The following is a 13,812-nucleotide window of genomic DNA, read 5'->3' on the forward strand; positions in this document are numbered from 1 at the left end:
TTAACAAAGAATTTTTTTTTTATTCACTTTTTCTTATCTATTCAAACACCATGTCTTTTCTATTCTATTTTTGTTATCTCTTTTATTTTATTTTATTCTTTACTGAATAAAGTATAAAAAATAAACCATACGAGATAAAGAAAATTCTGCTTAACATTTTTAGGGATATTTTTTTCTTAACTTTAAAATAAATAAATAAAAATAATGGATCAGGCAAACTCAAAAAACTGCTGTGAAATAACATGATTGGGCTTTCTTTTCACAAAACTAGTGACTCGGCTTGTTCTTACGTGCATGTGAGGTTTTTAAAAACTGAGCAACTTGGTCTCTTGTAAACCCAAAAAAAAGGAACTTGGTCTCTTTACCAAAAAATAACCAATACGCAGAAGAGTAAAAAAGAAGTCATAATAAAGAGGCCTAACAAAAAAAAAAAAAACAGAGAGAGAGAGAGAGAGAGAGAGAGAGAGAGGCAAAGATAGCATGTGAACGCATTCTCACTTCTTCGTCGAAGACCGCCATAAGACACCGTCGAGTCGCCTTTGCGCGGTGAACCTTCTTCTTCAACTGCTTTTCTAAGTAAGGATTCTTTCATTACGCAGCTTCTTTCTTCAATTTCATTCATTATTATCGATAATCTTCTTTTCTTAATTAAGGACAAATTGGAAATGGCTACATCTGTTGTGAACAAGGACAACTTCAATGCTCACTGGAAGCGAAAAGAATTATATATTCTTGTGACTTATGCATTTGCTTTCTATGTTATCATCGTTACCCGTTCCCTTCAACTCTCTCGTGGTATATTTCTTGTTTCAGATAATTTTCACCCTATAATCTTGTTTCTGTAATTTTTTAACATTGATTACTTTGGTTTGTTTATTTATTTTTATTTTCATAGATCATTATAAACAGCTATTTGGCTTACGCCCTGGATGGCTCATACCTCATCACCTTAATGTAAGATCGTGTTCTTTCTGTCATTATGGTCAATTTGTCTGATAAGTGTTTCAGTTGTTTGGTTTGGTTGTTTGATGATCAAATGCACATCCTGTTCTTTTGTGAAAAGGATGTTTCAGATGCTCAGTGGAGGAATTTTCGAGGAAATATACCTGTTCTTACTCTTGTCTTTGGAATCTTTACTCTGGTCGCAAGCTTGATGAGAACTTTATTTGGTTTAAGAGTGAAGGGAATGTCCATTGTCTGGCTTTTTTCTTCTTTGTCCTACTTATCATATCTTCATGGAGCATGGTATGGAATGCATGGTTTATTTTGATGTTGTTCTTTATTTCACTATTCGCATTCTTTATCTTCTTTGATCTGACTTGGAGTTTGTTTCATTTGCAGCATTGTGTTTATCCTATCAATAGCTACTGTTAATTTCCTTCTTGTAAAGGTGTGTAAATTGTAATAGTACAATGAATAAGAGTTAGTTGCAAACTTTCTAGTTAGGATGTATAATATTGTCGATTTTAATTGTTTACTTAAAATTGTCATGTCATAGCAATTCTAGTTTTTTCCATTAAAACTTATTTCGCCCAGGCTGATTTATTTTAAGCTACATGTCATATATTGAAATGTAATGAAAAAGAAAAGACGTCTATGTTGGACTTCTTGAAATATTCATAGGAATGGTATGCCTCCTTTTGAAAATATTGGGATTTTATTTTGTCGATTGATAACCTTTTGAACTATTTTGTGTTTTTTTAATGTTGTATTGTGTGTTTCAAGGACACTGGAATTTTTTACTTAAAAGGGTTCTTTAATGAGAATGGTGTGACCATGGATCATTTAAATAAATACTTTTTACTGGACCGAAACATTGTAGTACACTTCATTATATAGGAAGCTTGTAGCAAGCATTCTTGACAGCCTCCAGAATTTTATGTAGTGGAGAATTGATATTCATTATGGAAGAGATGCATATGGGGATCTTTTTTATTTTATTTTTTTATTTGGGGTGTGGGCAGTTATTATAGAAGGTTCTAATTTTTGTAGATTGGTTTGGCCTTGATATTCCAACAGATTTAGTTTTTTAGGAACAAGAATGGCCAACAAGAAAATATTGCTTAAAATTTTGGAGGCCAAATAAATGCATGTATGACTTGTGATGCTTTAACCATTTTTTCATTTCATGTTAAAGTATCCATAACTATAATCCATTTGTTCCTAAAGCATTTAATTACCATATTTATAACTTTTCCCACTATTATCATGTAAGACTAATTATGTTTCGGCAGTTATTTGCACAGAAAAAGTACTTTCCACTTGTAGTTTGGAGTTACAACATATTGTTTCTTCTCTGTAATCGAATTTATGAAGGATATTCATTCTCTATATTTGGGTAAGATGCATCAGATTTGTTGTACTGATACATTGTTTGGCTGGAGTAATTCTATTCTGACGTTTGTATTTACATTGCAGGAAACAGTGGGCATTTCTGGACAATTACAGGGGCAGCTTTAGGTGGCACATATGTTTTAACTTTGGTATTTTTTTCATTATTTAATTGAGTTCCTATGGTATCTAAAGTCAGAGTAGTTCATTTATATGTGATTCTTGTATCTTTGCCTATTCTTTTTTCCCAGCTTCTTGTTACTGTTCGTTCTCATCCATCACCAGCATTCATATGAAATTATGCTAACTCAATCATTCCTCACTTGGTAACTATTGTCATGATATGATGATTTATTACTTAAAACACTCCGGCCAGAATATTAAAATTTCGCTATCTAAACATCTAAAATTATATTTTTATTTTGCATTATACAAATTATATGTGCATGTCTTTGTATTCCCATTTTTGCATTATGTAATTTGACAATAACAAGCACTTAGTATATGTTTCTTTGTATTTAACCATAGTTGTTTGTGGCAGTTGTTTTGCGCATGATAAGCTTTGGATTTGATTATCACTGGACAAATCAAGATTCTCATTTTGATCAGGAGGTATTACTGTCTTTCTGAAAATGGTACATGTTTGTTTTGAATATAAGTTTCTACTGTACAGTTTCTCTCTTAATTTGATAAGGTTGCAGTGACAATGACTATATATTAGAATAAGTTATTCTTGATGCTACCTCAAAGCCATAAATCTTTTTAGCATCATGTAGAACATAAATATTATTGGATTAGTATTTAAGTAGCTTTGTCTTGAATGCTTCACTTACCAAGTACATAAGGCCAGAATAGTTTATTTAGGTTATAGTGTTTTTACATTTCTACAGATTTGACTAAGGTTTAGGAACAACCTTATTGAATAAATTTCCTTCAGGGAAAATCTATTATGAGGCTGCCCTCATGTCTCTTAAATGGAATTTTCTGAGAATTGCATTGCTTGAAACATATTATCTTGCAATAGCGATGTCTAGTGCACATTGTATCATTGAACTATCTGCCTGTTGACTAAAATTATGTAGCTTTCAGATTTTGGGTATCAATATGATTAATAAATATTTTTCCAATATTTTTTTTTCTTGTGATTGCAGAAGCATTTTCAGCGTTGTCATATTTGTAAATCTGGAAAATCTTGCTATCAAGTTTTACAGGTGAGGATAGTTGCAAGTTAAAAATCAAGCATAAGGTGAAATTTATCATAGTTTCTGAGTTATGTTATATGCTCTCTCCCCCCTCCATTACGTGTGCGCCAAATGTTTGATTTTAAATAGTTATGCTTTATGCGGGCATGTGGAATACATATTTTCCAGTTCATAAGTTTGGTTACATTACCAGGAGAGAAGTCTACATGAAGACAAGTTTGGATATATCACATACCTTTGTTATTTGATATATGCACCACTTTATATTGCTGGTCCAATACTGAGCTTCAATGCTTTTGCCTCACAGGTCTGTGACTGTAAGTTATTTTTATGGTTTAAGCTTCAATATTGACTTTCTGGTATTTCTGAAACCTCTATTAAAGTAAGTGAATCTTCATCTTATTATTTTGAAAAATAAATGTATATGCAAGATAATTGTTTGTTTGAATTAGAAATGGAACCAAATTTGTCATCATTGTCTAGAAATTTGATGATATAACTTGATGTCTTCACTAATTTGTTGAGAGGTCTATGAATTGGTTATATATGTATGTAACAAGCTTGGTGCATACAATCCTACGCTCTAATTTCAGGGGGTGTGTTATAATTCATGTTAATAAGGTAATTCTGGGCTAATTATGTTGTTTTCATTATGTAATTACAGAAACTGTGATAGCTGTAAATCCTTGTATTTAAGACTCTTAAATATATAATATTCTCTGCCATGTAATTGAGACACAAAATTCATCGCTTCTCTCATTTTTTTTCTTACTTAACTCTTTGTAAATGTTTCCTGTGTTGCTGATTGTTGTCAAGTGTTTTTGGATGGTTGATTGAGTTTCTGTTTTGTTGATGATATTGTCTCTAATTATTTGCAGCTAGATGTTCCTCCAAATACTAATTCAGTTCGAAATGTGACACTCAGTGGTTTCCGTTGGGTATTGAGTCTTCTCCTTATGGAATTAATGACACATCTATTCTACTATAATGCCTTTGCTAATAGGTGAGGACTTCAATACTTGGGGAAGAACCATGTGTTATATTTAATTTGTAATCCAAATTTATTGTTTGGTAGCTGAAATGATTTTTTAATCAATTAGTGGTTTGTGGAAGCACTTATCTCCTATGGACGTGTTCATCATTGGATATGGCGTAAGAGAATACATGTTCATCAATTAAGTGGTTTTACTGAGCCTAACAACATCAACTGATCATGTAGCCAACTCCACCTAATGGGATAAGGCTTAGTGATAGTTGTTAATATATCATGAAAACTAATTTTCCAAATTAGATCAGCACATTACTTTGTCATTTTTTTTTTTCGGGTGTTTCAGGTCTTAAACTTCATGTGGTTAAAATTTTTACTGATCTGGCGCTTTTTCTGTTTCTGGTCAATGGTATGTTACCTGCTCTTTAAGCTTATAGCATAAATGTCCAAATACATATTTGAAGAAAGTCATTACTATGGAATGATGTGTTCTAGATAAATGGAATTGAGGCTCCAGAGAATATGCCAAAATGTATTAATAATTGCCACAACTTGGAAGGCTTTTGGAAAAATTGGCATGCTTCCTTCAACAAGTGGCTTGTGAGGTGCAATTGATTCTTTTTCCTTGATTTTGCACTTTGTTTTCCCGGATAATTACTTAAAATTTTTATTGGGTAGAAATTCAGGTATATGTACATTCCTCTTGGGGGATCTCGGAAAAAGCTACTAAATGTATGGGTCATATTCACATTTGTTGCGATCTGGCACGATTTAGAGTGGTATGTTCCTGTTGTTGGTCAACTTCAATCTATTCTGTTTGTAAAAGTTGTGCAGCTTTTTGTCAGATATTAATGCTTAATTGTTGATGGACCTTAGGAAGCTTCTTTCATGGGCATGGTTGACCTGTTTATTCTTCATCCCTGAGTTGGTTTTAAAATCAGCAGCAAAAGCATTTCAGGTAATGCTTATTCACACATTTCTTTCTAAATTTTTTATTAATCTGAAATTGTGATTCTTGCTGTCTAACATGGAGGAAAATTTGATTATCAGGTTCAAAGTTCTTTTGGAGGATGCATATTTCGAGAACTAAGTGCTGTTGCTGGTGCAGTCACAATTACTTGCCTCATGGTTTGTCCTTGAATGCTTTCTCTGCATTTATGTCGGAATATTATAATGCTGTAGTTATTCTATATTTTTGTGATATGCTCATCAATTTGTGGCCTTTGGCTATATGAGAATTCAAAAGAATGGTGCTTCAAGGGGGCCAGTTCATGGTGCAACAAGTAATCCTATTAAACCAGTCAAAAGCCTTTTTTATTATGCAACAAATTTCATGTTCAAGTTTATGCTTAAATTTAACTGGAGCCAATTGTACTCAAAACTTACTTTTTTAATACCAGTCAAATTGAACCTGAGTCTGACAAAAATCTATATCTGATTGCAACTGCTATATTGAAATATTATATATATTGTTTTTAAAGTGAGGATAAAATTTATTTCCCAGGTCCAGCTTGTTGCACTTTACACTCAGCCATATCAAGGACAGCATTTGCCATTTAGATAGTTAATGAGAAATTAATGCATATAATTTATGCTATTAAAACTTCTTGATAGATAATCTAGAATTTTGTAACACAAACATTCTGATTATTGTTTTCCTTAAAATTTTAGAAAATGGAGATTTTTGCCTGAATGTTAGAACTGGACCAGAAAATAGGGAAAAATAAAACGATTGTAAAAACTGAAGTTTGCTGAATTGAAGTCATCAGAATCCAAATACAGAAACGTATATCTCACTGTCCAGGGAGATTTGACAGTTCTGGCTCTCTGCTGAGTCTAAAACCTCTCCTATACTATTTCCTTCCTATTCTTTATGTGCCCTGTCCATTCTTCTAACTAACTGACTGACAATACAGTTGTCAATAGAACTGTAATTGAGTCTGTTCTAATTATTTGAGCTAAGTATCTCACAAAGTCATCCCTAAAAGGGTTTAGTTTAGACGTTGACTTAATTACCATTCTTTGTCGGCTTTTTTCCTTTCTTGAGTGGGTTATTATTTCTGATTTGAATATCTTGACATATCTGGACAGGTGGCTAATCTGGTTGGTTTTGTAATTGGGCCAAAAGGCATCAACTGGTTGCTTTCCTCTTTCCTTCAGAAGGAAGGTACGTCACGATCCTAGCCTTTTAATTTAATTGCAGTCAAATACATTGTGAAATTCATTCAGAAATTCCATTACACAGGGTTGCCTGTCCTTGGTGGCATGTTCATGACATTTTACGTTGGAACAAAGGTGTGAGATTTTTAGCATTTATATTTTCCATCCTTGGAATTGTTTTCTCTCCCCCTCCCCCGTGCCTTTTTCCATTTTTGTTTAATGATCTTGATGGGACCCAAAATAGCAATGAAGGCCTCTGGAATACAAGCCCTACAAGGCCCACTGTGTGGCGGGTTTACTCCCCTAAAAAGAAAGCCAATAATCAATAATTAGGAAGTCTGTTATTATTATTATTCTGTTATTAGGATGCTGTTTTGAATTTGAATAAGTCAATTAAGATATTCTGTTATTAGATTAGGATAGTTTCATTGTTCTTTATTTAAATTGTTAGTTTGAGGAATGGAGGGGGTTCTTCGGCTAGACTTAGGAGAGGAGAATAACATTCTCTGAGAGGAGATTTGACTCTGGGGGATTATTGTAATCTTAGTTCCTATCATAATCAATAAAATATCTTTTCCTTTTTCTTCAATTACTTGAGCTTAGATTTTGGACCCTAACAATTGGTCCGACCTGCCGGATCACCTTCCCATGCACACGAGATCAGTGGAGAGGATGAAGGCATTAAAGGCAAGAATTCAGAGCATGGAGACAGTCTTTGCAGACTATTGAGCGCTGATGAGAGAAGAGATGAAAGAAAGAGATGCGAAGTTCTTGAAGGAGATACAAAGGTTATTCCAAACTAGAAACGAGGAGGGTCCGAATCTGAATTTGCATCCTCCCAGAACTGTACCCAATGACGGAGACGATTAACGAGCTTCAATCAAGAAGGTAGAATTGCCTCAATTTAACGGGGTTGACCCTGTTGGATGGATTTGCAGGGCTGCCCATGGCACTTTAGAGGAGATGAAAATCCACCTCTCAAAGTTGAGCATGGGTGGTAATACTATCCATTGGTTTAATATATGGCGTGATGAAAAAGACAATGCAACGTGAGAGGGCTTGAAGAGGTCAATGGTAACAAGATTTGGGGTCGGGAGGCTGGACAATCCCATTGAAGAGTTGGCTGTGGTTAAGCAAACCGGTTCGGTTGAGGAATACATAGCAGCCTTCAAAATCCTTACGTCGCAGGTGTCATCATCATTATCAGATGCTCATATTTTAGGCTTCTTTATGAATGGTCTCTGGCCAAAAATCCGGAGAAAGGTGCGGTTGCTGTCCCCAACCTCCCGAACAGCCGTGATACACATTGCCCGCTGGGTGGAGGAAGATCTAGTCGCTGATGGAAGGTTAGAAGCACCAAAAGCAAAGAACAGGGGCTATTAATAGGATTGAAGTATCACACCCTTCGTCTGCGACAACATCAAGGTTGTAGAGAATTTGCGGGCAGGAAACTCAATGGCAGGGCCCTTGGGTTCTTTGGGAGGCCCAAATTCAAAAGAAAATTTTATGCGCGGTTCCCAAACAAACGGGGGGCGATCTCGTGGTGTAAGACACCTTCCTTTAGAGGAGTTGATGAATCATAAAAACAAAAGGCTTTGTTTCTGCTGTGGAGAGAAATTTGGCCCTCGCCATCAATGCCCTGACTTATCATTCTTCATTTGGGACCACTCCTTTTGAAATAGTATATGGGAGAAAGCCTCCTGTGGTCCCTAGGTTGATTGAGGGCAAGGTGTGGGTTGAGACGCTGGCACGTGATCTGCGGGACCAGGATGAGGCCCTGCACCAATTGCGCTTCCATTTAGAGCGAGCCCAGCAGCATATGAAGCGATTTGCAGATCGACATTGGAGGAAGATAGAGCTGGAAGTTGGGGATTGGGTTTTCCTCAAGTTGAGACCCCATCGGTAACAATTTATGATCTGCAGGATCAATCAAAAGCTATCTGCTAAGTATTTTTGACCCTTTCAGATTTTGCAGCGTGTAGGGAAGGTATCCTACAAGCTTTCTCTTCCAGCCTCTTCAAAGGTCCATCCGATTTTTTATATCTCTTAGCTCAAGAAGGCTATCGAACAAAAGGTTGCATATACCACCTTACCGGAGGAGCTAATCATAGATGAAATTGTAGAATTGAAAGTTGTTCTAGCTACTCGAAATGTTGCCCTTGGTCGGCAAAAACAGGTATTGATACAATAGAAGGGGTCCATTACAGAGGAAGCTACGTGGGAAGAAGCATTGGTCATCAAAAGTCAATTTCCTTCGTTCACTCTTGACAAGAGTGGAAGTTCAGGGGGTGGTATTGATGGAACCTAAAACAGCAATGAAGGCCTTTGGAATACAAGCCCTACAAGGCCCACTGTGTAGCAGGTTTACTCACGTAGGAAGAACGCCAATAATCAATAATTAAGAAATCTGTTATTATTATTCTGTTATTAAAATGCTGTTTTGAATTTGAATAAATCAGTTAAGATATTTTGTTATTAGATTAAGTTAGTTTTATTATTCTTTATTTAAATTGTTAGTTTGAGGAATGGAAGAGAGTTTTTTGACTAGACTTAGGAGAGGAGAATAACGTTCTTTGAGAGGAGCTTTGGTTCTAAAGGATTATTGTAATCATAATTCTTATCAATAATCACTAAAATATCTTTTCCTTTTTCTTCAATTACCTAAGCTTAGATTTTGGACCTAACAGATCTTCAACCTGGTTATTTGCAGATTATGTTCCACATAGATGAAGCAAAGCAAAGGTCACCCTGAACTGGGACAAATACTTTCAACCATAATACTTGATGCAAATGCGCAAAGTCATGTTAATGCTAGGAGTTTCAAATCCGATACCGAGCAATGTGCTTGACTTGGAGGTATCAATGGGTGCGGCATTTTTTGACAGATTTTCTGATGCATTGTAGATCAAATTGATGAGACCCAGGCCTTAAAATTTCTTACACCGTCTAGTGTAACATAAGACTAGGAAAAATGAAAAAGTGAATCTGTTGAAACAGTGTAGGTTTACATGATCAAACTCCCCTAACCCCTATCTTTTGTGTGGCAAAAAAAAAGGGCTCAAACCTTGAAGTCAACGTCTTATTTCAGCATTTTTTGGCTTTTTTATTCTCGTATGTTGTTTTAAGGTTTTATCTGAGATACAGTTTTTTCTCGAGAGCTTCAATCTTATACAATGCTTTTTTCCTCCGTCGTTTTGGCCTTTTGGTTTAAGCCATTTCGATTATCTTTGGTTTTGGCCTGTGGTTGCAGTTACCGTCTCCTTGATAGTTATTATAGATGTGCGTGATAGCCCTTCTAAGCTTTTTTTACTTCGTAATAAGATTTGAATGAAACATAATAATTATATCAACGAAAAACCTTTTCGGAAGGGGTGGGGGAGGACAAGTTGAGCACCGTGTGTATAACGAATCAAATATTTAACCTTAACGGCATATTGAGTAGGAAAACTAGGAGACAGGTAGCGTACACTACTGCAGGAACTTAATATTCTCTTTTTTAATAAATCACGTCTGAACATGATGTTCCGTCAGCCAAAGATAGCACAGAATGGCAGACGTGTTTTACATTTCAATAAAAATCACATAAAAACAACAAATTACGTCAGCCAAAAATACGATTGAGAGTTGCAGCCAATCGAACTCCTCCTTGAGCTAATCGCAAACTGACTACTGGCAAACGTGATAGGAAGTAATCATCTGCAGAGCATTGTTTAATGTCAGGATACTGTGATAAAAGCTAACTTTAACTTGGCCAATTTTTTATAGCTTACCTTCTAGCACTGAACCATCAGTGACTCCTTTATATGCCCATTTACAGGCGGCTTTAATGCCTTCAGATGCATATCTGAAAAAGTCACCCAAGATTGTTAAACAAGTAGATTTCAATAACATAGGTTGATCAACTAAAGAAGCTTGCTCTACGATTTTTCAAGCTACAGATTTTTGGGTTTTAATCAATATTCCCACTCAGGGCCACCAGATGGAATAAGAATTCTATTTGTATTTGCAAGAGAAATTTTTTGGTACCCGTGTTAATAAATGAGGTATAAAAATCAAAATACAAATTAAATGTGTTGCCATCGGAAAACATATTTAAGTGCTAATGGGAGGACATACATATTTGGGCAGGTGGTTTGATTAGAACTGCAGGTTTCCCATCCTTTTACTTCATCGGACCATGTTTTCTGTGTTAGAAAATTCGAAGTAAGCAAACTTTGATATGCAGTTCCTTAGACTGAGAACAACAGAAAGTTACTGCATAAAATACCGTAATATTCTCTTGAATGGCACTGGTGAAGTCGCCTATGTTAGAGTCATAGAATCTTTCTTCTGCTGTCTCGATTATATTGACATCCCAAACCTGTGTGGGATAAAATTAGTCATTACGGTCGATCGTGAAATAGATCATACAGTAATAGAGGATGAAGCAGAGAATTAGACTCACATGGTGAAGATTTTGCTTCTTTTTGTACCAGTGAACATTAATTAAATTGGCTCCCTTGTCTGAGGTAAAGCCCACATGTAGAGGCTGCAGATTAACCATGTAAAAAAAAAACATTGCAATAACTCAATTATTAATTCAGCTATAACTTTGTGTATAAGGGAATTTGGAGCTTTATCATGCATACCTGATGGACATCTCCCATAAAATGAGAAAGGAATAGTAGAGCTTGGGTGAGGTTATCTGATATTATGATTTCACCATATTGAACAAGATTGTCAGTCAAAAAATGAAACAAGATATAATAAAATTATTGGGGTACATGTGGAGTTTGTAAGCTCATAACAACGGCTTTACATTGAGTGTCTTTGCCATAGTCAAGAAGCTGTTCAGTGTAATTGTTAATCGCTCCCACAACACATCTTCCCTTCACTCCATTCTGATCCTTGCAATCCCCTGAATGTTCACACAACTGATCAGTACAACAAATCATCCTCTAAAAAGTCACTGGATTTCTAATTCATAAATTTTTTATAAACCCAAACCCAAAAATCAAACTGATTTTGAGATACTGTACTATCAGAAACTGATAAAATTTCAAAACTATGCAAATCATGTGTGGTGGTTTATGACATAAAAATAAAATATAGCAGAAACTAATAAATTACGTTTCACACACACACATAGAAAAACCAAAATCCTAAGGAGCATTCATTACATTCGGAGTAGAAAACATGAGAAAGGGACATACTGCTGTACTGGTAATTGCAAAGGTTGTCAGGTGTATCAGCAAAGTGTAATGGTGCTGACCATTGCAAATAGAACCTGACGCGATCAGCCCATGAACACACACTCCCCAAATCGTTTTGTGCATATTCTGGCAGAAGTTTTTTCACAGCCTCTGCAGCTGTATTGCTGAGCCGAGACTGTTCATTCAAAGAGGAAAGTAATGTGATGTTATGCTGCTACTTACCACATACATTAAAATACACAAACTCAGAGAAAATGGAAGAAAAAACAAGTAATTGATCACCTGAGCAATCCTGCAAACTATGGCATGCCCATCTTCTCCCCAACCTCGGGTGTTTGCAAACAAAAGCATGAATGACACTACAGAAACTATCTGGATTTTGTAATACTCCATCTTTCTCTTTCACTAAACTCTGCAGAATATTAGCTTGATCTGCACTTGTGTGTGTGTGTGTGTGTGTGTGTGTGAATGAGAGAATTAGAAGGATATTAATTATTGGCAAACACTGTTTTAAAGATATTGGTCAAAGAGTAAAAAATAAAATCTTTTTATTAAAAAAAATTAATAATGCTTTCCTTTTATTTAATAAAAAATATTTATTAATTTTTATCACTATCCTCGAATCATTAATTAACAGGACTTGCCCTTAGTGATAAGCCTACAGGGTGGGTTTGTCTTTTGTGGCGTGAACACTAAATAAAGTGAACTTTGTTTTGCTCAAGTCAACTTTCGAGTGATATTTACGGTTCAAATATGATGAAAAGCTTGGCAGATATTTTGTTTGGATGTAAAAAAATTTTCTCATTTATTTTTTTTAACAATAAAATAAGGCAAATATGTTTTTTAATATTTTCCTACGATTTGTTTTGTAAACCAAAAAAAGTGTAAAAAATATATATGATTTTTATATTTTACACGATTTTCGTTCGGACAGAAAATTGCCTAGTGACCAAGTAATCTTAAGTTTTATGTTGACCTTATTTATGATGACCAAAGTCTAAATGATTTTTATATTTTAACATTTTTTTGCTAATCACAGGAATATCTAAATGATTTTTATATTTTAACATTTTTTTGCTGATCACAGGAATATTGATTTGGAGTTATAAGTTACCTAAATCTTTGAGCACAATCTAAGGAATGAATTAAATCGGATTGTACATAAGTGGTGTTAGCAAATAGGGTAAAAGTTGGCTAAAATGTCAAATCGATATGTAGTTTTTTTAAAATCAGGACATTATCATAAATATTAATGTTTTTATTGTATTGATGATCTTTTAACTATTGCCAAAAGGTAATGTTATGAAAAATATAAGCTTCCCCTAAAAAAAAACTTCTAAAATTGTTGAATTCTTGTATGTTAAAGAATTTTATTTAAACAATTAAGATATAAAATAATTTGTAATTAAAATAATTTTAATATACCATTATATATTTAATTGGAATATTCTATTTTAAGAGTTACTGAATCTCTTAATTGATTTTTCATTAAAGAAACATACCATTTTTAACTTTTTTTCTTTTAAATTTAAATGCTTTTGAATTGATATATATCCTTTATAGGTTTAGATTTTTTTTTCTCTTTTAAGATATATTTCTTTTAGATTTAATTTTGATGATTTAATATCATAAAAAATGATATTTTGCAATAGTAAGAGAGTAAAAACGAAAAGGAATGTTCAGGAATTTTTTATATAAGAACAAAGGAATGATTTCAAAAGAAAAAAAAAGAATTTATATTGTAACTAATACATAATTTTATTTCAATAAAATAAATTTTAATAATTTATTTACCTTGGCAAACACATTCATTTTTTTGTTTTTGTTAAAACTCTATAGTCTACATAAATCGTAAATTTAGCCGGCCAAATCTGTTAACAAGACTTCAGAAACTTAATCCACTCCGTACGCACTGTTCCCCCCCTCTCCCAAAAAAAAA

General features: G+C 34.2%; 2 protein-coding genes across 3 annotated transcripts; one reads left to right on the forward strand and one right to left on the reverse strand.

The window, feature by feature from the left end:
• Window positions 1-439: 439 nt before the first annotated feature.
• LOC113872333 (putative membrane-bound O-acyltransferase C24H6.01c) lies at window positions 440-9,866 on the forward strand. 2 transcript variants are annotated; one of them, XM_027509816.1, is made up of 20 exons: window positions 440-576; window positions 690-795; window positions 896-954; window positions 1,074-1,245; window positions 1,342-1,390; window positions 2,235-2,338; window positions 2,419-2,483; window positions 2,873-2,943; window positions 3,483-3,542; window positions 3,727-3,840; window positions 4,412-4,536; window positions 4,634-4,685; window positions 4,868-4,930; window positions 5,017-5,126; window positions 5,208-5,300; window positions 5,398-5,479; window positions 5,572-5,649; window positions 6,613-6,688; window positions 6,767-6,816; window positions 9,392-9,866. In XM_027509816.1, the coding sequence occupies exons 4-20, from the start codon at window positions 1,154-1,156 to the stop codon at window positions 9,431-9,433; spliced, it is 1,326 nt and encodes a 441-aa protein (XP_027365617.1). In that variant the 5' UTR covers window positions 440-576; window positions 690-795; window positions 896-954; window positions 1,074-1,153; the 3' UTR covers window positions 9,434-9,866. The 2 variants fall into 2 exon arrangements, with proteins under 2 accessions (XP_027365617.1, XP_027365616.1); XM_027509815.1 differs by having other exon boundaries at window positions 443-576; window positions 654-795; window positions 1,064-1,245.
• A 416-nt stretch (window positions 9,867-10,282) lies between these two features.
• Window positions 10,283-12,272, reverse strand: LOC113873271 (endonuclease 2-like). The gene is made up of 9 exons (XM_027511321.1): window positions 12,156-12,272; window positions 11,874-12,048; window positions 11,480-11,578; window positions 11,310-11,365; window positions 11,126-11,209; window positions 10,949-11,041; window positions 10,798-10,865; window positions 10,452-10,525; window positions 10,283-10,377 (listed from the first exon to the last, which is right to left on the reverse strand). The coding sequence occupies exons 1-9, from the start codon at window positions 12,264-12,266 to the stop codon at window positions 10,283-10,285; spliced, it is 855 nt and encodes a 284-aa protein (XP_027367122.1). The 5' UTR covers window positions 12,267-12,272.
• Between the last annotated feature and the right edge of the window lie 1,540 nt (window positions 12,273-13,812).

The sequence above is a fragment of the Abrus precatorius genome, unplaced genomic scaffold (assembly GCF_003935025.1).
Source record: "Abrus precatorius isolate BTA unplaced genomic scaffold, Abrus_2018 Scaffold7, whole genome shotgun sequence".
Lineage (NCBI taxonomy): Eukaryota > Viridiplantae > Streptophyta > Magnoliopsida > Fabales > Fabaceae > Abrus > Abrus precatorius.

What these genes read in the sequence shown, in the direction of transcription:
- LOC113872333 (XM_027509815.1), top strand. Translation starts at nt 666, where the DNA reads ATGGCTACATCTGTTGTGAACAAGGACAACTTCAATGCTCACTGGAAG. An exon ending in GCACATATGTTTTAACTTTG is followed by an intron (nt 2,484 to 2,872) that starts GTATTTTTTTCA and finishes TGTTTGTGGCAG; the next exon opens with TTGTTTTGCGCATGATAAGC. An exon ending in CATTTTACGTTGGAACAAAG is followed by an intron (nt 6,817 to 9,391) that starts GTGTGAGATTTT and finishes GGTTATTTGCAG; the next exon opens with ATTATGTTCCACATAGATGA.
- LOC113873271 (XM_027511321.1), bottom strand. Translation starts at nt 12,266, where the DNA reads ATGGAGTATTACAAAATCCAGATAGTTTCTGTAGTGTCATTCATGCTT. An exon ending in TTGCAATTACCAGTACAGCA is followed by an intron (nt 11,579 to 11,873) that starts GTATGTCCCTTT and finishes GTGAACATTCAG; the next exon opens with GGGATTGCAAGGATCAGAAT. An exon ending in CCATTCAAGAGAATATTACG is followed by an intron (nt 10,866 to 10,948) that starts GTATTTTATGCA and finishes TTTCTAACACAG; the next exon opens with AAAACATGGTCCGATGAAGT.